This window comes from Hippocampus guttulatus, chromosome 2 (assembly GCF_054856545.1).
Source record: "Hippocampus guttulatus isolate MCC_2025c chromosome 2, RoL_Hgut_1.0, whole genome shotgun sequence".
NCBI classification, from domain to species: Eukaryota; Metazoa; Chordata; class Actinopteri; order Syngnathiformes; family Syngnathidae; genus Hippocampus; species Hippocampus guttulatus.
In genome coordinates, this window is record NC_141262.1 from 3395104 (window position 1) to 3418334 (window position 23231).

The window sequence follows — 23231 nt, forward strand, 5'->3', positions numbered from 1 at the left end:
AAACGGCCCAGTCTACCTCGGGGCCATCTTGTTCCTCATGGCGCATGCCTAAGCATGTTTTCAAAACATGTCTATTACCATGAATTGATATCTAAAGAGACTAGAGCTTGCAGGTCACATACTGTAGATCAGCTTGAAATTGATTCAAAGCTCGCGGTACAAAAAAATTCTGGGGAAATTCAATGGGGCAGGATCATGCAAGGTGAAAGCATCTTGCACTGATGAAAATCGTTGACTTTTGGACCTATTTTGTGCAGGAGGCACAGCCAAATGATCGTGGTCTACACCGCTGAAACTGACAGGAAGAGTGGGGTCACATTTTTTCATACATCTCTTCTCAGGCTTTCCCAATTTCTTTCTCGCTTCATGTGGTTTGTTGGTATTTATTAATTTTTTTCATATACACACACAAGTTACATCGGATACATCTGTAACATGTTTTTGTTCGTCCACATCATGGAGAATAACACAGAGGTTGGTTAGTCCGTAGGAGCTAATTACAATCATGAAAATGATAATGAAAAGAACTTTCAAGAAGAAATATCTAAATCTTAATAAACATATAGGTCTGGTATAGGATTTCATTTTTGACTCCAACATCACTTCGGTCGTCAATTCACATATGTTGACAGGTTGGTGATCATGCAGTTGGTATCTTATGATGTTGTTTAACTCATTTACACCCTTTGACGTATAAATACGTCAATTAGCGCATAGCCGTTCCCTCCCCATGACGTATTAATACGTCAATCACGTGTTTTCATGGGGGAGGGTGCAAGAGAGTCCGATGCAACTTCTCACCACAGGATTAGGCTTGACGGCAATGTTAAATAGCAAAGAAATGGCCATCGGGTGGCAGTGGTGCAAAAATCAACCAGGATCACGCCGCAGAAGTAGTAGAAAGGGCGTACAGTGAAGGAGGGGCGTATGTGGATAGTGGATTGGAACATTAGCAACCAGCAACGATGGAGAAAAGGAAATAACTAACTAAAAATGATTTTTTTTCGGTATAAAAGCGTCCTCGAAACAAAACAACAAAGGAGATGGTGTTTGTGTGGAACAGAAAATGACGCTTCGGTCACTCATCGAAAGCGGCACCCGTCAAACGAACGTCGGCCTGCACAAACATGGCGTGCTACACGCGGCCCGCATAGCTCACGCCGAGTTTCGAGTTCATCTGATGAAGATGAACTTGCTCCACGTCAGCGATCATCGCTTGGCAGAGCATTTTGTGCCTCCCGATGCCCCACATCGCCCACAAATCGTCTCCCCGGCGACTTCCAGCGATGACGGCAAAGAGGCTGCATTGCTTCGCATGGCCGACGCCGGGCACACGTCAGCGATTCGTTGGAATCGTCTCGTAAAGACGACGGCGAAAACGATGAATTGGAGAGCGATTTGGATCCCGATATGTCGGACGAATATGTGCCTTCGGACATAACGGAAAGCAGCTGAGAGTCCTCGCCAGAGCCGCTGGAACGAGGAGATAACTGCTGACTAGCTTGCAAGTTCCCATTGAAAACCTCATCACTTCTTATGCCTCCTCAGTCACTTTTATGTACCGCTACATTCCCCGCTATACTATGAAGTTGCAAGTAACACTAATCATTTATGTACGGTTGATGCGCCTCGTAGATGTGGATGAAAATATGCGCTGACTTGCATGTCGCCATAGGTTTAAAAAAAAAAAAAAAAAAAAACAGGACACATTTGGTCCGCTCAGCTCTGCTAAAACCACTAGTGTTAAATTCATATTCCATTTCATTTCAAATTGGATGCTGAGCAACGTGGAATGAATGGTGTAAATAGCAGTGTGCGAGCATGCATGTGTGTGTGTGAGAGATGTGGAAAGCAACAATAAAAAAAATAGAAAAATAAAAGTGTGGTAATTGTACATACTTCTATACATTACAGATTGTCCAACCAGAAGCCAAAAGATGACGACTCCTCGCTTTGGTGGTGGAAAGAAAGGTAAATAAAATTATTATACCTCACTCTGCAGCAAGATATATTAGCAACTTTTTATGTTTCTATAATTTATAGGTCGTGCATCTGGACGTGGTGGGATGAATCGATGGTGACAAACTGGATGGAAGCCAAAAACCATCTTCTCCACAGCTGCACTTTTGTTCATAGTTCAATAGTTTTGTTGTGTGCAAATAAATTATTTTGCTACAAAAACATTATTTGTAATGTTCTTTTGTAGGAACAACACATTATTGAGGTATTTGAGCTGTCACGAAAGCAAAAAATAGTGTAAAACTTCAAATGATGCTTGAAATGCATGCTTTTACAAAAAGCTCATTTTCTCTGGATTTCTGCAGAAAATCGGCCTTTTCCATAAAATTTAGCAGTTTTCTAATGCTGATTGCCAACGAACGGAGAAAGATAGAAACTAACTTTTTCTTTCTGCTGAAAGAAGAGAATCTCACCTTTCTTTTGACAGGTTGCATGTATATATAGCCATAGAACAGAAAATTCTGTGGGCCTTGCAAATCTGTCAAAATTCAGTAAAATGTGAGGGATTGAGGGGGCTGCTCCAGTGAAAAGGGGTGGTATTCAATGATATAACAGAGTATGATTAGCCCATCTATTTCATTCTCCAAATTTTACAAAATGTTTGAAATTGTACCAGACAAACATGATTCGCTCACATATATGATGTTTGTCATCAAAGATTCCCAAGATGTTTGAAATAGTGAAAAAAAGACACTCACTATTTGCATCAATACCATTTAGGGTCTTTATCTGCATTAGGATTATAGCTGATGATTCTGTCTAAAATGTCTGACCACTGACAGCTTCAGTAGCAAAGAATCTTTAGCTCTCGAAACACATGACCCATTTTTATAAATTAGCCTTAAGGTATTCTGCTGACAAATCTATTTTTTGTCATCTGCCGACTTCCTTATGACTATAGTTCTCCAACTCCATGAGATTGTACTTTATTCTCTTCACAGGCTCTAACTCCACAACCGAGATATCAGCCACGGATTTCACAGTCTCTAGATCTGCTAAATTACAGAGATGTGTTCCTCGAGCCGGTCCTTGGCCTCGAGGACCGGCTCGAGGACCGAGGGGCGGTCCTTGGTCCTCGGCCTTGGCCTCGGAGTCAAATCCTTGGCCTTGGCCTCGGAATGCCGGTCCTCGGACACAATGAGGGATTAGAGCCTCGAAACCGTGTATAAGGACCGCAATAATCACGAAGGAATCTAATAAATTCCATCCAAGGAAACCCATATTGATGGATTAACTCTGGCGCTTTAAGAGGGGCGGGGCTGCCACTGATAGTCAGTACAACCTATAAAGAGCGGCATCACAGTTAGTTTCAATCACGGTTTGTTGCGTTCGCGATCGGCAGTTTAAATAGCGTGTAAAGCATTTCTGTAACAGTGGTGTCTTTTATTTAGTTATTTTTGCACAGTCGTCACGTTTGTGCGGTGGCACTAGAACGTTTGTTTGAACCAAGTAATTTGCGTTACAGCTGGAGTCAATAATGTCGGCAGTTCACTTCTGGGTTTGGCCGTTGGGATTTGGAGTCCTTTTGCTCGATTCCAGTTATGTTTGCTGAATGCTTTCTCATGTTTGGAATAATGAATATTGATAATACATAGTACATACAATACAATTAAAATCATGGTTAATTATTTATTATTATTATTGTGAAGTTGAAGGTATTAATTAATGTAGTATTAGTGGTAGTGGTAATAATAGTAGTACTCAGAGAATGGTTAGAGATTCAGCCATCTCGTTACCTCGAGACGCATAATTTCCCCACGGGACGCACAGTTCCAAACAATGTGCGTTTTTGGGACGCAAGGAAATTTCTCAGTCAAAACAAATAAACAAACAAAAAAATAACTACGGCATGCCTGAGGATTTCACAGTAACAATCGTTACCGGTAGCGTATCGTTTCCGTGGCATCATTTTCACGACACCGAAAAATAGTTTAATTATAAAAGTCACCGCACTTGAATTGACTGTGTGATCCACGCGATTTCACTGCGCCTGTATGTGCGTTTGTGATGTGGTGTGGTGTGCGAGTGTGTTTCTTCTAATTTACTTTCGTTTTGTTTTCAATGTTGGAGGGGACACAACAGATGACGTTATGTGCGCATGCGGTTTATTTTAGTCCGCAAACTGAGGAATTGCGCGGATGAAAGTTTGAGATGGCGGCGAAAAAAACTCACCAAGGTCTACTAATTACGATATATAAGAAATGGGAATGCCAGTCTGATTTTTCGTATGAATCGTCCAAAGGGCGTATCACTAAACTCACCTGGAATGTATGCACAGAACGCGAGAGCGAGATACGACGCGAGGCACGATTATGAGGCAAATTGGTCATTAGATTTGTAGGCTAATCGCTGTGAAAAATATGATGAAACAGTATTGGTTATTCTATAATTTACTGGTTGTAGCATGGTAACTTTAAGATAAGATATCCTTTATTTGTCCCACACTGGGGAAATTTACAATAAATTTATGAATAAAACATTCGTCACAAGGTGTAGTAATGCTAATGTTAACTGTTGGTAGAACTCATGATGAGGTGTGTTAAATTCTTTCGTCAAATTGATCGTAGATTACACATGCATCGTCTTGGGAAGAGGATGTCAAGCCACATCAATACTTACCTGTATTAATGATTACCAGTCAATTAATCTTTGCAGTGTGAGATTGGAAAAAATAATCTAATGATGCCACATGAGTACACCAGTTTTTGATCCATTTATTTTTTGGAATAAACCTGGAGTACACAGCTACTGATGTAATGTTCATTGTTAATGCATTGATTTCAAACATTGACCCTTGAAACATTATACTTTTGAGTTTCGGAATTCTTGATTATTAATATCAGTCAAAATAGAAAAATGGGTTCCCATGATGAACGTTTACGGAACCCAAAATTAGTTCCCGTGGTTTCCCTTTGGGTAATCCGACGGAACCGAAAAACGGTTACCATGAATTTCCGAAATCATCAGGCCTGCTCCTGAATTATTTAAATTTTTGCAGCATTTGTTTATCATTGTATGTACTGTATATGTTGTTGTTTGTGTTATTATCATATGCAATTGAATAAGTAGACTTTTCTGATCAGCGAGTCCCTGGGACATATATATATATATATATATATACATACATACATATACACACACACACACACACACACACACACACACACACACACTGACCAGCTTTTGTTTTTCGTCAGTTTATTATCAAAGACGTAACCATATGAGCTGCGTATCAGTTTGCCTGTGGCACCTTGGCCAAAATGGCCAAACAAAAGCACTGCTGAAGCTACACAGGATTTATAATAGATCTGGTCATTCCTTGAGTGATTTATCACATCCAGTTTCTGTACAGTTTTATAAGCTGGGTTTCCATTACAGTTTTCGCAAAATAAAAGTGATATTTGTACAATTTCGAGAAAATTACAATTGCTACGTGAAGGTATTTCCACTGAAGAGTAACATCACATCTCATGAGATCTTGTAATTCTTGTAAAATCTCATGAACTGTTTTCACGAGACTCATGACATGGTGTAAAACCATTGAGTGGTAAACGTGTGGGGCCTGTGCAGTCTACAAGGGAAATTTCATTAACTTAGTGGGTACGGGACCTCCAGGAAGCATGGTGTCTCCTTCCGCGGTGACCCCCACATCAGGGCATGGCTGGGCGCATTTCCCTCGCCGATGTGCGCCGCAACAGATACAGGCTGTCAAGGCTTGGGATGACTGTGGTGTGGGGAGGCAGCCCTCTCCTGCCCAGACCTTGCCACTTCACCCATGGCTTAGGTCAGCGCTCGCTGTGCCCTCCACTTGGACGGGGCGACCTGTTCACAGCCCGGCTGCCTCAGCTCTACCTGGGTCCGGACCAGTCCACTAACGGGTGTCAGGAGTCCACGGGGATGTGCCGTTTGATCTGCCCTTGTTAAGATGATCTGGATTGATGGGGTCACCTGGTAAACCCCCATTCCCTTTGCCCCCAGCAGTCCTCCGTCGATCTGACACTCATTGCTGTGGCTGTTGGGGGTGTTTCTGAACGGCATGCTATTGCTGGAGGGGCTGAAGTACTGTGTCCCACCCTTTGAACGTGACCGGGTCACATGACTGGTGAAAATGCAAAAAAATGTTCATTACACTTTTGAGGTATACTTTTACATCAACATGTCTCAAAAATCACCTCATGAGATCATAAAAAAACTTTTTTACAACGTTTTGGGGGGAATTTTCTGTTTCCATCACCAGTATGCTATTGCGCAATTTGCATTTTGCACATTTCTCGGGGCAATGGAAACCCAGCTATGGACAGATCAGCTTGTCTTTGTTTAACAGCATTCAGAATATGGAGCTAAAGCATTATAACTATTTCCACATTTATATAGAGAGTAGCATTCATTCAAAATGATCCGTAAAAATCAACCTTTGACATTATAACAATTGAAAACTCAAGCTGAGTTAAAGAAATGATATATTTATTCACATGTTGAAAGATGTCAATCTCTTGGCTCAGTGTGCATGTGTTTCCTGTATTTGTGTGTCTACAGGTGGGAGCTGTAGAAGGCAGGTGCAGCATAGCTCTGTGTCCCCAACATGAACGGGGATAGAACATGGCTGGTAGTGAGGAAAGGAAGCTGGACCAGGCTGCCTGCCGAAGGGTGATGATGGCCTGATGCATAGCCTGTGTGCATGGCTAGATGTCCACTAATTGGAGGTGATGGGCTGAGTGGACTCAGGTTTCCCAGAGCACCTCCTATTCCTCCCCCAGTGCCAGCTGCACTAGTGGGAGCAGAAGTGTCAGCGCCAGGGTTCTGTTTCTTCCACTTTGTCCGGCGGTTCTGGAACCAGATCTTAACCTGTGTTTCAGTGAGGGAGAGCGAAAGTGCCAAGTTGAGACGCTCACACACAGATAGGTACCTTGTAGACTTGAACTTGTTCTCCAGTGCAACCAACTGCTCATAGGTGAATGCAGTACGAGCTCTGCGAGGTTTCCCTGACTTGGAGTCTGAGCCTGAACGTTTTCTCTTAGGCTTTCCTTGTGGGCCCTGGTTCCCATTGGGCTGTACATTGGTGATTTGGGCTGTTGGGCCTCTTCTGGGACTCTTGGTCGGTTTGATTGGATCCTGGAGGCTTTGCTGGTCAACATCTCTGTCCCCACTAAAGAGCAGTGCTGAACTGCTCTCCTCACTGCAAGAGGATCCATCCGGTGCCTCTGAATCTGGGGTACAATTTCTGTTGAGGTCATCCTCATCTGGACTTCTACACCCAAAGTTTTCTGAAACATATGACAATGAAGATTAAATACAGTATTTTGTATTATGAGATAATCCTGCTTAATACAAATGTAGGCAGTAAATGCATATCTGTTGGATGTCAAAGAACACGAGTGTCCAATGAGGAGATCGCGGTCAACTGGTCGACTGTTGCCAAGTCGCGAGATGTCGGAGCAGGAAAAAAAACGTTTTGCGTGTGTGTGTGTATGTGTGTTTGTGTGTCTGTTATATTATTATTAGAATACATTTTTTTATTATATATTTTCCTCAGGCCGCCGACTCTGTCATGTTCCGCTCTTTTGTTTTGTTCTTGTTGTGTTTCAGCACCAGCTGGAGTGTGGGGCGTTACCCTTCAGCGGTGCACCTGTGCCTGATCAAGGCAATCTAGTGGTGGCCTACTTAAGGACACTGACTTCTTGTCCCCGTTGTCGGACAATTGCCCTTGTTCACTGCTTTTGCCCAATGCTTTGTTCCTAGAGCTCTCGTTCATGTTACTAGTCGCTCATCATTGTCAATTCGGGTTTGTGAGTATTTGTTTCAGCTTAGTATTTGTCCTTGGTTTCGTTTGATTGAGCTAACCTCATTTTGGTTTATGTTTTTCTCGCTGATCATTCTGTCCTTGTAATTGGCAAGCGCTTTCTGTTCTCGTTCGGTTTTTCTCGGTCCCTCGTTTTTCTTTAAATGAACTAGTGATGGGTCCATGAGGCCTCATGAAGGGTGTTGCACAATGACACACTGTGTTGATACTGTGTCGCTGACCACTGATACCTGCTGGACTTTCAAAATCCCTGTAGGCAACCCACTTGACAGACTGAACTGACTGATTTGATGATGAAGTGTATACAATATCATTCACATCGATGCATTCATATTATATTATTCAATATGTTTGAATAATGTGAAAATTATGTAAATGAGGATGCTTGGGGGCTTTGTCTTCACAAATTATTATTCAGAAAAATAAGTCGCTCCAGTGTTTTGAATTTCAGTCTGTTGTCTTTCTTGCATGCTATTTTCCCTGCTGTGGAGAAAGGCATGGCACTGGTGATGCCGGTGTACAGAGAAACTGCTTTGCGAGGTGGGAGAGGTTTCGAAAAGCAGTGTGTTGGTCCTTAAATTATAACAGCGGTCTTGACTGCGTGCAATTTTCTCCTCTGCCAGGTATCCCTGAACCTCAGGTATAGCATCTGCTGTTGCACTTCTTCCCAGTCTCCCTACCTCATCATCCAAATGTTGCCACAGGTCATCTAAAAAAACAAACCTAACAACTTTGGCATTTAGAACAGTTTCAAAATAAAAAAACTAATAATGATGAGTAATATGCCAGATGAAGTTGCAGAGGAAGCTTTTGTTGGTATTTGATATTTCTGTATGGCAAATTCGACATTTCACCTGCAATAAAATATGTGAATAGTAAACTAGGAGTTACCATGAAATTAATTTGAATTAGAATGAAATAAGACATGTCAAAGATTCAGAGGCACTTGGTGAGACAAGGAGATTTGAATAAATACCTTATTCTCCAAAATGAGATGAAAATGGCTCTACACGGCGGACAATTTGCGTAATAGTCCGCTGCCCTCTGCCGACGCAACCCACGTCACATATCAAAGATGCTTTGAACTACGACGACAGCTAAGCTAGCCTAGCTTACACGATGCTCGAAGTCAGACGGACACGTTCTCTGAGAATCTGTGTGTTTTCCTTTGTGCCCAAATATATATTTTTATTCGAGGGAGGGTGAGTTCTGGCTTGTTTCAGCAGGCGCCATTGCGTCACTCGGCGCACTTCCTTATAAACACAGTTTGGCTGGCTTTTGCGGCGTCGACGCAGCCTGGAGTACGTCGACGCAGTTCATGTATTGGTCACATGATCGTCTTGAAGCAGTACACGCGCCGACGCAGGGATTGCTCTGTGTGTTCGACGCGTGCGTTGACGCATCGCTGTTGCTGGACCCATCACTAAAATAAACCTCTTTTGTTTGTTTGTGGGATCCAGTCCATACGGTCTGCGGTCAGACCACTGTGTCAGACCCTGAGCTGGGTCGGTGGCCTGGAAATTTAGCTCACTGGTCAGTGCTCTCTGCTCATAAACTGGAGACATACATTAGTGGTGGTAGTGGTGGTCTAGTTTCAAACCCCAAGTTGGGTGGATGCCGCAGGAGAAAAATGTGACTGGCTACATACAGTATATGTGGGTCAGAGGCAACTATTAATTTTCACTGTTGCAGAGTGAGAAGGTACTAGTTGCTCCGAAATAAGTATTTTTTCTTGAATTTAATGACCTCCATGCTTCATCGATCTTGACATTTGTGGCTGTCTTGGTTGAAACCATTTCTTACACTTGATTAGCAATCTACATGGTTATCTATGTATCTACATGATATACTACATATCATGTGACAGGTTCACTTTTAAGACAGAAAATACAAAACACGAAGAAATTCACCTCAGCAGCTATATCATACAAGTCGTTAAAATTGTTGAAACTACAAGACCTTCATCTTACCTTTTGAACAAAATAACCTGCATATGGACCTCAATAACTGTTACCATTCAATATAATCCATATAATTGAGATACAAGTCTTTCAATCACAAGTCATTCACTTGCTACCTGAGCCCAAGCAGAGCGGGACCTGGGTGTTGGGTCTGGCAGGCACGGTAGTCAGCGGAAAAGAAAATCAGGGCTACCGAGATGGCCTCTAGCTAGGCTATGGTAAATGCTTACCACTTAAACTCCACTGCCGAGCCTTTTTATCTCTGACGTCCGATCCATAACTGATGTGGGCTGTTTTCAGCGGGGGGTTTTTGGCCATTCATCAAAGGAGAAGAATTTGTGCTTGGTGGTTGCGCCTTCTCTGCAGCACTAGTGTACCAGCACTGATTTTGATTGGGAGGAATGTCGGTGCCATTTGACTGTCGGTGCTGGACAGCACCAGGGCGCTTGTGTTTTTTGCGCCTGTGGTGGGCAGCATTTTTCACAGCTCCGTTTTGTTCAGCAGAAATGTTGGTGCTGTTGGACAGTCTGCGGCTGGACGGATAGATGGCTTGTGGAGCCGACAATGAGAAGAAAGGAATAGCATAGCGCAAATGCGTATGTGGAACTGGAAGTCGCGGCTTGGAATTGAAGCGCATTTACATGGGACAGGAGATGTGACTCTTTTTTCGTCAGTGGACACCAGCTTCTTGTTTGCTTTCAAACTTAGCTTGTAACATTGCACATTTGCACATTTTCAGCATGACATCTCTGATTCATTGATTTGATATTGTCAAATATGCTCTATGTGTGACATACAGCACAGATGAAATTACTTTCCTCTCTCAACCACAGTGCAACCATGTCGTGCCAAGAGCTAACCAAGAGCTAAAATTTACAGAAAATTAAATAAGGCATAAATACATAAATATGGCAAATAAAAATAAAATAAATAAACAAATAGCAACAACAGACAACCAAGGGCACTTGTGATTATGTGTTGTGTTGTATTATTTTGTTATTTTATGTTAACTGTTATGTTGATGGTGGCACGGGTACCCGCAGCGGCTCCTCTCTCTCCTGTGTTTGCAATGTGGTTGAGAGGAAAGAAATTTGGTCTGTGCTGTATGTTGGACAAAGAGCATATTTGACAATAAAGTTGACTTGACTTGATAACACACAAAATGGGATTGCATCTCTGCTTTTTGCAGATGATGTGATACTGTTGGCTTCTTCAAGCAGGGCTCGCCAACTCCCACTGGAGCGTTTCGCAGCCGAGAGTGAAGCAGTTGGGATGAAAGTCAGCACCGACAAATCTGAAACAATGGTCCTCAGTCGGAGAAGGGTGGAGTGCCCCCTCCGGGTCGGGGAGGAGATCTTGCCCCAAGGAGAGGAGTTTCCAAACACTACGGTGCTCACCATAGTCATGATGCAAATAACCATATATTTTACTACATGTAAGAAAGCGAAACAATGGTATTTACAGCTTGAAAATGATGAGTCATGATAGGAACATTCCAATTCACATTACCGTCTGAGGTATTGACATCTCATTTTCAGCATATTGATGGCAACAATGACTACTGTCCATGAACAGCACTGGAGGAACTCCTACAGACTCTTATTTTCAAGACTGAAGTATAGTCACTATTTTGAGTTTGTATTCGCAAAAAAACAAAAATATTCAGGTTTATTGCACAGCATGTTGGCGGCCTGGAGGTCGACTGGTGAGCGCGTTGGTCTCAGAATGCAGAGGTGTAGGGTTCGATTCTGGCTCTGGCCTTCCTGTGTGGAGTTTGTATGTTCTCAACTCAACTCAACTTTATTTATAGAGCACTTTCAAACAGCCATTGCTGCAGACAAAGTGCTGTACATGGAGCAAATTTAAATATGCAATAAACAGTAAAACTAATCGGGAATAAAGACGGTAGAAAGCACCAAACAGTAAAACCAAGAACAAATCTAAGTCATGCTGAGTCGAATGCCAAAGAATACAAGTGAGTTTTGAGGAGGGTTTTGAAGATGGGCAGCGAGGAGGCTTGCCGAATGTTCAGTGGGAGGTCATTCCAGAGAGAGGGACCAGCAACAGAAAAGGCTTGATCCCCTCTGAGCCTCAGTTTAGTTCTTGGTACTTCTAATGCTCTCCCCGTGCCTGCGTGGGTTTTCTCTGGCCAGTCCGGTTTCCTCCCAAATTCCAAAAACATGCGTGGCGGGTTAATGGAAAACTCTAAATTGTCCCTGGGTGTGAGTGTGACCACGGATGGTTGTTCGTCAATGTGTGCCCTGTGATTGGCTGGTTACCAGTACAGGGTGTAACCCACCTACTTCCCGAAGACAGCTAGGATAGGCTCCAGCATGCCCTGCGACCCTTGCGAGGATAAGCAGATCAGAAAATGGATGGATGGATGGATGCACACTATGTGCTGTCGACAGAGGTTATGTAGCTTCAATAATCTTGTTATTAAAATGTGTGTGTGTGTGTGTGTGTGTACATACATATATATATATATATATATATATATATTAGAGCTGTCAAACGATTAAAATATTTAATCTAATTAAAAATGCAACTGTCATAATTAACTCAAATTCACAAAAAATTAAGCGTGATTCCTCATGCATTTTTTATCGTTTCTGAATTTCCTTTTATATTTTTTGTCCTATTTTTCCCCATTTTAATGCTCTCATCAACATGGAATCATGAATCAGTTTTCTATGTGCAAAATGCAAATATTTACTGAAATAACAATTTCGATTTTCAATTTTACATGAGCATTTTTCACTTGGAGCAGTTATTCACACATAATCTCTCACAATTACTGTCCATCAACAACAGTGAAAAAAATATTTTGTCACACAACAGCTGCTTTCACAGCGCTTTTTATGGAATCAAAACAGAGCAATATAACATTATAAAGTGCACATCTAAGGTAAACTAGTACTCAGCCGATAATGGATTTAAGCCATGGTTGCAGACTTCGTTTTTCTCAAGAACCAGAAATCTCGACCAGAGGCATCATTGGACCAATCTTCATCGAAGAATCTGGCACAGCAGTGACAGTCACCAAGGAGCGGTATGTGGAGGTCCTCAAAACCTTCAAGAATGAGCTCCAAACCATCTACCCGTCGCTCATGAGCAAGTTCTGGTTCCAGCAAGACGGAGCAAGTTCTCACACCTCAAACTTGTCCCGAGATTGGCTGAAAGAGAACTTCGGAGGCCGAGTGATCAGTCTCAAGACTGATTTTGAGTGGGCACCCCATAGCCCGGACCTAAGCCCCCCAGATTTTTTTCTTTGGGGCTATCTTAAGGACAGAGTCTACGCAGGGAACCCCAGAACCATCACGGAACTCAAGAAAGCCATCAGGGAGGAGATGAGAGCCATTACCAATTCAGTCTGTCAGAACGTCATGGACAACTTAGTGCTGCGCCTCAAGAAATGCACGGAGCTAAATGGAGGCCATCTAGAACATAGGCTGTAGAACGGAGAAAAAAGGCCAAAGACCCTAATGTTTTGATGTGATGTTTTGAATATAACGTTTTTTATAACCGTTTTTTTGGGTCACCCTGTATATATATATATATATATGATATACGTCATCAGGCGCTGACAGGTATGGCAGCCTCGGTCACACGCTCCCTAGTATTATCCCTGTTTTTGTCATTTTCGTTAGTTTTTGGCGACCCTGAGCGGCTTACTTACACGAGGGAAAAGTTGCTGCGCATTGGGGAGTCTACGCTCGGTCTTTTTTCACCAGCACACGAAAACCCACAAGGTTTTTCGGAGCTAATCGCGAGCGGAGCGGCTGCGCTGTACGGAGCATGGAAACGCCGCCGGAGGAGGGGGAAGAGAGCCAGCGTGCTCGTCAAGCTCCGGCAGCGCGGATTTCGAACCCCGCTCCCATCGATCCATCTTGCTAATCTACGATCTCTGCCAAACAAGATGGATGAACTTATTCTCCTCAAAAAGACCAACAAAACCTTTGCACGTTCTGCTGCGCTCTGCTTCACTGAAACGTGGCTCAGTGACCGCCACCCGGATTCCGCGCTACATCTACCCGGCTTCCGCCTTCTTCGAGCCAACCGCGACACGGAGCTAACAGGGAAATCGAAAGGTGGTGGGATTTGCTTCTATATCAACGAAGAATGGTGCACTGATGTCACGAAGCTCGACGCACACTGCAGCCCGGACCTGGAGTCGCTGTCTTTAAACTGCAAGCCATTCTACTCGCCACGTGAGTTCACCTCCTTTTTACTAGTCGGTGTTTACATTGCGCCACAAGCTAACGCTAACACGGCGATACAAACGCTAGCCGAACAAGTAAAAAACTCGAACTAAAATACCCAGTCACCCCTGATCATTTTGGGCGATTTTAATAGAGCACATGTTAACTGTGAACTTCCTAGATATAAGCAGCACATCGACTGTTTCACCAGAGAAGGCAACATTCTAGACCACTGCTATACAACAATCAAAAATTCATACCGATCGGTCGCCCGTGCAGCATTGGGTCTTTCTGACCACAATTGAATCCACTTAATACCTACATACAGACAGAAACTCAAATGTGCTAAACCGGTTGTTAAGACTGTGAAAAAATGGACAGATGAAGCAAAGCTAGCTCTACAAGAATGCTTAGACTGCACTGATTGGGGCGTCTTTGAAACTTCAACGGGCACACTGGATGAATACACAGACACTGTAACATCATACATCAGTTTCTGTGAGGACATGTGTGTACCAGCGAAGTCCTTCCGCTCCTTCAACAATAACAAGCCATGGTTTACTCCCAAACTCAGGCAACTCAGGAAAGAGAAAGGCCGCATTTAGAAGTGGAGATCGGGCACTGTACGAACACGGCCAAAACCAATTGACAAAGGAAATTAACATCGCTAAGAGAAGCTATGCAGAGAGGCTGAAAAACCAGTTCTCTGCTAACGACTCTGCATCTGTATGGAATGGCCTGAAAGCAATCACTAACTATAGAATGCCATCGCCCCAAACAGTGAACAATAAGGGTCTTGCTAATGAACTAAACATGTTTTCCTGCCGATTTGAAAAGGACACCCCCATTTCCCACACACACCCACCTCTACCAGAAACTACTCTATCAACCCGCCCACCCTCTTTTTCTCCACTACAGATCCACGAACAGGACGTGAGACGGCTCTTCAAGCAGCAGAAGATCAAGAAAGCTGCGGGGCCCGACAAAGTGTCCCCCTCCTGCCTGAAAGTCTGCGCTGACCAGCTGGCTCCGGTCTTCACACAAATCTTCAACATATCCCTGGAGCTGTGTGAGGTCCCATCCTGCTTCAAACAGTCTACCATCATCCCAGTTCCCAAGAAATCGGCAACATCGGAACTGAATGACTATAGGCCTGTCGCCCTGACATCTGTGGTCATGAAGTCCTTTGAACACCTTGTGCTGAACCACCTAAAGAACGTCACCAGACCCCTGCTGGACCCTCTCCAGTTTGCCTACCGGGCAAACAGGTCTGTGGAAGACGCAGTCAACATAGGTCTGCACTACATCCTCGAGCACCTCGACAGCACAGGGACCTACGCAATGATTCTGTTTGTGGATTTCAGCTCTGCATTCAACACCATCATCCCGGAACTCCTCACCCCCAAACTTCTCCACCTCGGTGTGTCCCCTACGATCTGCCAGTGGATCCTCCGCTTCCTGACGGGACGGACACAACAGGTGAGACTGGGAGCAACAACATCATCAACACGCACCACCAGGACTGGAGCCCCACAGGGATGTGTCCTCTCTCCACTGCTCTTCTCCCTCTACACAAACGATTGCACCGCAACAAATCCAGATGTCAAACTCATAAAGTTCGCAGACGACACCACGGTCATCGGTCTCATCAAAGACGGCGACGAGTCTGCGTACCGCCAACAAGTGGAGCAGCTGGAGCTCTGGTGCAGCCGACACAACCTCGGGCTGAACACGCTCAAGACTGTAGAGATGATCGTGGACTTCAGGAAACATTCTTCTCCACAGTTGCCCCTCACACTATCCAACTGCCCTGTGTCAACCGTCGAGACCTTCAAGTTCCTGGGAATCACAGTCTCCCAGGACATGAAGTGGGAAGTCAACACCATCTCCATCCTGAAAAGGGCCCAGCAGAGAATGTACTTCCTGAGGCTGCTGAGGAAGCATGGCCTGCCACAGGAGGTGCTACGACAGTTCTACACGGCAGTCATCGAATCAATTCTGTGTTCTTCCATCACGGTTTGGTTTGGGGCCGCCACAAAAAAGGACAAAATACGACTTCAACGGAGAGTTAGGACGGCGGAAAAAATAGTTGGCACCGCCCTACCCACTCTTGAGGACTTGCACACTGCAAGAATCAAGACAAGGGCACAGAAAATCCTCCTGAATCCCCCGCACCCTGCCCACCACCTTTTCCAGCTACTCCCCTCAGGCAGGCGCTACAGATCCATGCGCACCAAATCCAGTAGACACTTAAACAGCTTCTTCCCTCTAGCCATTAACTCCCTAAACAGTGACTGACGTAGTCACTCTTCTTGTACTACAAATACTGCTACTGGTCACTCTAAAATGGTTCAATGATTTTCTGCACCAACTGTACAAACTGTCATAGTATTGTATTCTACCACTGTTCACTTTAGCTCTGCTTGATACTTTGCACATTGTCTCACAGTTGTCACTGGGTGGTACCACCGCACTACGGTTCACTTACATTACGAAATGTCCTTGCATACCTATTTGTCATGTCCTTGTTTACGATGATACTAATGCAGCGTGTTATACCGAGACAAATTCCTTGTGTGTTCTACACACTTGGCCAATAAAGATGATTCTGATTCTGATGAGCGGCTGGATAGCTCAGTTTTTAAGGACTGGTTTGGCGTACGAGAGACGGGGGTTTGAATCTCGATTGGAGCAATATGCACATAACACCCTCCAGTGTGGTCCTTGGGCAAGACCCTTCACGCTCATGCCTACCTTATACAATGACGAATGACATGCCGGCTCAGACGTCGCCCGGCCAAGGTCTGCGTAAGGTGCTGGGGAACCAGAGCACCTTGGTGAAAAATGGTCTACTGAAACAAAGCGGAGATGGGCGAGATGCGATAACAGGCCTCTGTTGGAAAGCTACTACTCAAGCACTCTAGTCAGAGGGTTTACATGCAGAGAATGTGGGCTGAATGGTTACTTTGAAACCCACAGTCACGGTTGACAACTAGTCGCTCAGTGTTCCAACATCCACAAACGGCAATTGCGATCACAACTTGAGAATGACGAGGTACAACACAGATTCCGTGGTGAAGGGCCCCAGGCTGCCAGATCAGAGGAGAACATTATACCAGAGATTGGGAGGAATGAATGCAGATGATGAGATTGGGACCAAGGCTGGGCTGACCCACCAAGACTGGAAACTGAAAGGTACTGGAAAGGCATATGGAGAAAGGAGGTTGCACATCATAGTCGTGCACAATGAGAGAGGAGCACAGCAACCTCCCTGACCAGAACCCAGTTACCATAACACTGGCAGACATACAGGAAAGCGTCTCAGATATGAAAAACTGGACAGCACCAGGCCCGGACATGGTCCACACCTACTGGCTAAAGAAACTCACATCACTCCATGAGCACCCAGCAGCACAAATGAACCAGTTGCTGAGGGATGGGACTCACCCAGGATAGCAAACCTATCCGAACGATCAGGCGAACGATCCTGATCATGAAGGATCCCTCCAACTATCGGCCAATAACCTGTCTCTCCACAACATGGAAGCTCATGTCAGGCATCATTGCAGCTAAGATAATACATGAGCGAAGCACAGAAAGGCAATGGTAGAGATACCAGAGGAGCCAAACATCAGCTCCTGGTTGACAAAACTGTCGCACAAGACTGCAGGTCCCGACATACCAACCTCTGCACAGCCTGGATTGATTACAAGAAAGCCTATGACTCGATGCCACATACATGGATCACTGAATGCTTGGAGTTGTATAAGGTGAACAGGACCGTAAGAGCCTTTGTTGCAAACTCAATGAGGATGTGGAAAACCACATTTGAAGGCAATGGTAGCCACTTAGCCAAGTGTCCATCAAATGTGGCATATCCCCACTGCTGTTCTGCATCGGACTGAACCCTGTAAGCCAAGTACAGTAATCCCTCGTTAATCGCGGTTAATGGGGACCAAAACCACCCGCGCGATAAACGAAAATCCGCGAAGTAGTTAACAATTAACATATATTTTTAAAAATGGCCCACGTGGGCATTTGCATTTGAGCAGAGCGCCGCACGCACACACACACACACACACACACACACACACACACACACACACACACACACACACACACACACACACACACACGCGCACACACACACGCACACAGGCCAGTGATCCAGCTTGTGCATCAGACGTGTTTATGATTAGTCAATTAAGACAATTAAGGATGAAAGAGACCTGCTTCTGTTCTTATAAGCCTCCTCTCTCTGTCTCTCTCTTTCATTCAGCAACACACATACACTCACCTGCGTGGCCCATGCATGCCCCACGTGGACTTCCGCGCTTGAGCAGAGTGCGCACACACTAGCACGCATAGTAAACAACACTTAGCACTGATTTTTGCGGACTTAAAAAGAAAAAAAAATATATATATATATATATATTATGAATGAAAAAATCCGCGATGCACCAAAGCCGCGATAAACGAACCGCCAAATAGCGAGGGATCACTGTAATCGCCAAGACAGGCTACGGATACCGCCTCAGAAATGGAGCTACGATCAGTCACCTCCTCGACATGGATGTCACAAAGCTATATGCTAAGAGCGAAAGGGACATAAGGGGATGTTCACACGGCACGCATTTGCTCCGGCGCTGCACCGATGTATTTTGTTGCGATATATTTTACACCGCAGCAAATTGTGTGGAGCGTTCACACGTACAAAGCCGCTGAGCGTGTCAGCACCGGCACAGCGTCGGTGCAGCCCCACTTGCGTTCACACGGCAGTTTCTGCAGCGGAGCAAAACGACAGAAAACAAATGAGCTGTCGTGTTGGTTCTTTTTAAAATGTATACACAACTCAAGCGACTACTGGACAGGTACGTCCTTCTCGGTCTCGTGCCTTCTGCTCAAGAGTGACCGCCCCCGAAAACGTAAATCAACGATGACTTCAATGACACTCAGAAAAGCAAACACGTAATGTGCCAAACAGAAAATCAAGAGAGGAAATCACAAAATAAATTATATGGGGGACGGAGGGGTTGTGAACACACAACAAAGGAACAAACTACACAAGCAACTCCGAGACAGTCCAGTCTCCTACAAAAGGAAATATGTTACCAGCCAAGTCTTGTGTCGTTATTCAACACACACATTACGGAAGTCCGACAGAGCACGAAAGCAATGCATTCTCGCCGTACGTAATCAACTCTTCACAAGTATTTGCTCTGGAGCAAATTTAACCCAGTTGCGTTCACACGTGTAAATTTACATCGGTGCTGCTTCGCTAACGACCATTTGCTCTGGAGCAAATTTTTAAACCACCTCGCTGAGGTGGATCCAATTTGCTCCGGTGTAAGCTGTTTTTCGGGGCTATGCCGGAGCTAATTTGCACGTGTGAACGCTGTCCTGGGGCAGCCCCGGCGTAACACCGGACCAAATTTTGCCGTGTGAACACCCCAATAGACTCCCTGATCCACACAACCAGGATCTACAGCAGTGACATCGGGATGTCATTCGGGCTTGAGAAATGTAGTTGGATGGTGACTAGGAGAGGCAAGGTCGTCCACACCGAAGGGGTCTCACTCCCTGAAGGAACAATAGCAGACAATGAGGATAGTTACAAGTACCTTGGTATACCATAAGCCAACCTCGAACTGCCAACAAGGAAAGCGGCTCCAGCCAAATACCTCCAGTGGGTGAGGCAAGTCCTAAGAAGCCAGCTCCATGGAAAGAATAAGATCTGGGCAATAAACAGCTATGCCCTGCCAGTGATCAGATACCCTGCAGGAATAATAAGGTGGCCAAAGGAAGAGATTCAGACCACGGATGTTAAGACCCGAAAGCTCCTAACCATGCATGGAAGGTTCCATCCCAAATCCAGTACCATGAGACTGTACGCAAACCGAAAGGAAGGAGGCCGAGGACTAGTGAGTGTGAGAGCCACTGTCCAGGATGAAACATCCAAGCTCCATGAATATATCAAGGAGAAGGCTCCATCGGATGACGTACTCACAGAATGTCTCAGACAATGGGGAACAGAGGATGAGGCGCTGGAAGAGGGACCATCATGGGAGGACAAGCCCCTACACGGGATGTACCACCGGACCATAACTGAAGTGGCTGATCTCAAGAAGTCCTATCAGTGGCTAGAGAGTGGCGAGACAGCACAGATGCACTCATCCTGGCTGCTCAGGAGCAGGCCCTGAGAGCCAGAGCCATTGAGGCCCAGATATACCACACCAGACAAGACCCAAGGTGTAGGTTGTGCAAAGAGGCACCTGAGACGATCCATCACATAACTGCAGGGTGTAAGATGCCGGCAGGGAAATCCTACTTGGAACACCATAACCAGGTGGCTGGCATCGTCTATCGAAACATCTGTGCGGAGTATGGACTGGAAACCCCAAGGTCAAAATGGTCTCACCGAAGGGGCCTCACTCCCTGAAGGAATAATAGCAGACATTGAGGACAGCTACAAGTACCTCGGTTTACATTGTTCAATGTAAAGGCAATGTAGCGACTTACAACGTCAGTTGAACCAATAGCATGCCATTTATTTGCTGTGTAAAATTTGGCGATGTTTTTGACAAGTAATGTTAGGTCTTGTTTACAGGTCTTGGTTCAACACGGGAAGCCGACCTGAAAGTTTATATCACTATTGCTGAGCATTCACCTCAAATTAATATTATTCACCTCACAATGTACTGATCAGCTTCTGTCATGAAGAGCTAAGCCAAACACTCAATGTGTGTGCCTTAAATTAATGTCATCAGTTAGTTTATTTAGTATATTTCATTAATAATAATCATCATCATACATTTTATTTATAAGCACCTTTCAAAACACTCAAGGACACTTTACAATCAAAAACAAGAACAATAAAACCACAGATAAAATTATAAATAATAAAAGAGGAGATTAATTTAAACCGAGTTTGTGATTTTAAATTTTTTCAACATTTTCAATATTTCGGTTGTTGGGTGTAGTGAGTTTCAGAGTTTGACAGAGAGCCAGTGGAGTCAGAGGATGGGGGTGATGTGATGAAAAGAGGGGGTTCTAGTGATGATCTGGGCTGACCAGTTGAAGTTTATGGAGGTATTTGTGATGGACACTGAAAAGAAGTGAATTGCAAAAATCAATACGGGGGTTGACGAGACTGTGGACAAGGATAGCAGTGGTGTGAGGGGTGAGAGAGGGACGGAGATGATTGATATTTCGTAGGTGGAAATATGCGGACCGGGTTATGTTATTTATGTGGGAGTGGAAAGATAGTGAGCTATTGAAGATGACACCCAGGCTCTTGACCTGAAGGGAGGGGGACACAGTGGAGCTATCAATCGTAAGGGAGAAACGGTTGGGCTTTATTTAGGATGGATTTGGTACCGACAAGGAGGATTTCTGTTCTATCACTGTTAAGTTTGCGGAACTTATGGGTAAACCAATATTTAATTTCTGAGAGGCAGTGTGAGAGGGAGGAGGGTGGGAGGGAGGCGTCCAGTTTGCTGGCGAGGTAGAGCTCGGTGTCATCTGTGAAGCAGTGAAAGTGTATACCAAATTTATGGAAAATATTGCCAAGGGGGGGAAGGTAGATAATGAATAGGAGGGGTCCCGGGACAGAGCCCTGGGGCACACCAGAAGAGGCAGGACTGTGAAGTGAAGGAGTTGAGTTGGATGAACTGAGAGTGGCCACTGAGATCGGAGTGAAACCAGCGTAAGGGGGTGTGAGTGATATCTATGGTAGCGAGTCTATTTAGGAGGATGGGGTGAGAAATGGTGTCAAAAGCTGCAGTCAGGTCGAGGAGGATGAGGGTGGGACATTCAACCGGCGTCCGCTGCCATGAGAAGGTTGTTGGTGATTTTTATGAGGGCTGTTTCTGTACTGTGGCGGAGATGAAAACCAGACTGGAATAGTTCGTAGAAATTGTTATGAGTGAGGTGGGAGGGAAGTTGAGAGGCAACAATTTTTTCAAGAAGTTTGGAGATGAAAAGAAGGTGAGAAATGGGGCATGGGTTATGAAATCATTGGGATCTGAACCAGTTTTTTTTCAGGATTGGGGTGACAGCTGCAGTTTTGAAGGGGACAGGAACCATTCCAGTGGACAGTGAGGAATGAATAATGGCTGAAATTAAGGGAAGCAGAGAGGGTAAGCAGGATTTGACCAAGACTGTGGGGAGGGGATCTCGCTAACAGGAAGAGGTCTTGGATTTGATAATGAAGTCTGAGATTATTGAAGGATGGGGGAGTTCAAAAGAGGATAACAGTTGACAAGGGGTAGGGAAGTCGGGGGAGGGGGGGTTACAAAGGAGCCCAGGTGCTGGTGGATTTTGTTGCCTCTTTCACTGAAAATCGAAGCAGAGTGTTGCAGGTGTCAGAGGACTAAAAGTGTGTGTGTGTATGGGGGGGGGGCTGATTGAATGATTTTGTTCCAGAGAGAAAAGAGAGTCCTAGTATTTACAGTATTGGAGCAGATGCGTCCAGAATAGTATTGTGATTTAGCTTGAGAGATGGAGTCCTTGTAATGGGAAAGTTGAGATGTGTAGATGTCCTTGTGAACAGTAAGACCAGTCTTTCAAGCTGCCGAGTTTTGGATTTAATGGAACGGAGATGAGGGGTGAACCAGGGGGCAGACCGAGTAAAAAAGACAGAGCGGGACTTGCAGGAGCGAGCATATTGAGAGTGTAGGTGAGAATCATCAGGAGAGGAGTCTGAGTCCGGAGTCAGGGTGGCAATCTTTGCAGCGAGAGAGATAATATTGATGTCTTTGATATTATGGTAAGAGATGATACGGGGTGATTCTGAGATAGAGAGCCACAGGGTAACATTAAAGGAAATGAGGAAGTGGTCCGTTATAGGAAGTTCATCAGCAGTACAGTTGGAGGGGTTGAGACCAGAGCAGCAAATCAGATCCAGGGAGTGCCCTTTAATGTGTCTGGGGAAGTCTGCAAACTGATGGAAGCCAAAACTGTCAAGTGAAGAGGCGAAGTCCATGGTGAGAGGAAGGGCGGTATTGTCCATGTGTATATTGAAATCCCCTAGAATAATTATATTTGGTGAGAGAGAGGAGAGATGGGTGAGGACAGCAGACAATTCATTTAAAAAGTCACAATGAGGTTTGGGGGCACGGTAGACTGTGGCAATAATCGTGGGAGTGGGTCCGGGAATTTGACAGGTGAGGCATTCAAATGAGGAGAGTGCAAGGGAGAGAGGACTTTCCACTTCTCGTGGTATAATATCGCAAGACCACCTCCGTGACC

General features: G+C 44.8%; 1 protein-coding gene, 1 long non-coding RNA gene and 1 pseudogene across 2 annotated transcripts in view; 2 read left to right on the plus strand and 1 right to left on the minus strand.

The window, feature by feature from the left end:
• Positions 1–1891: 1891 nt before the first annotated feature.
• On the plus strand, positions 1892–2183 carry LOC147208248 (uncharacterized). The gene is made up of 2 exons (XR_015103141.1): positions 1892–1971; positions 2044–2183. It is a non-coding gene; the product is annotated as an uncharacterized LOC147208248 (long non-coding RNA).
• A 4366-nt stretch (positions 2184–6549) lies between these two features.
• Positions 6550–23231, minus strand: part of nkx1-2b (NK1 homeobox 2b) — a 43103-nt gene continuing 26421 nt past the window's right edge. The window contains exon 3 of the mRNA XM_086105942.1: positions 6550–7283. Coding sequence (XP_085962068.1) covers positions 6550–7283 — 734 coding nt within the window. The remainder of the gene's footprint in view (positions 7284–23231) is intronic.
• LOC147208250 (uncharacterized) lies at positions 19484–20421 on the plus strand (annotated as a pseudogene).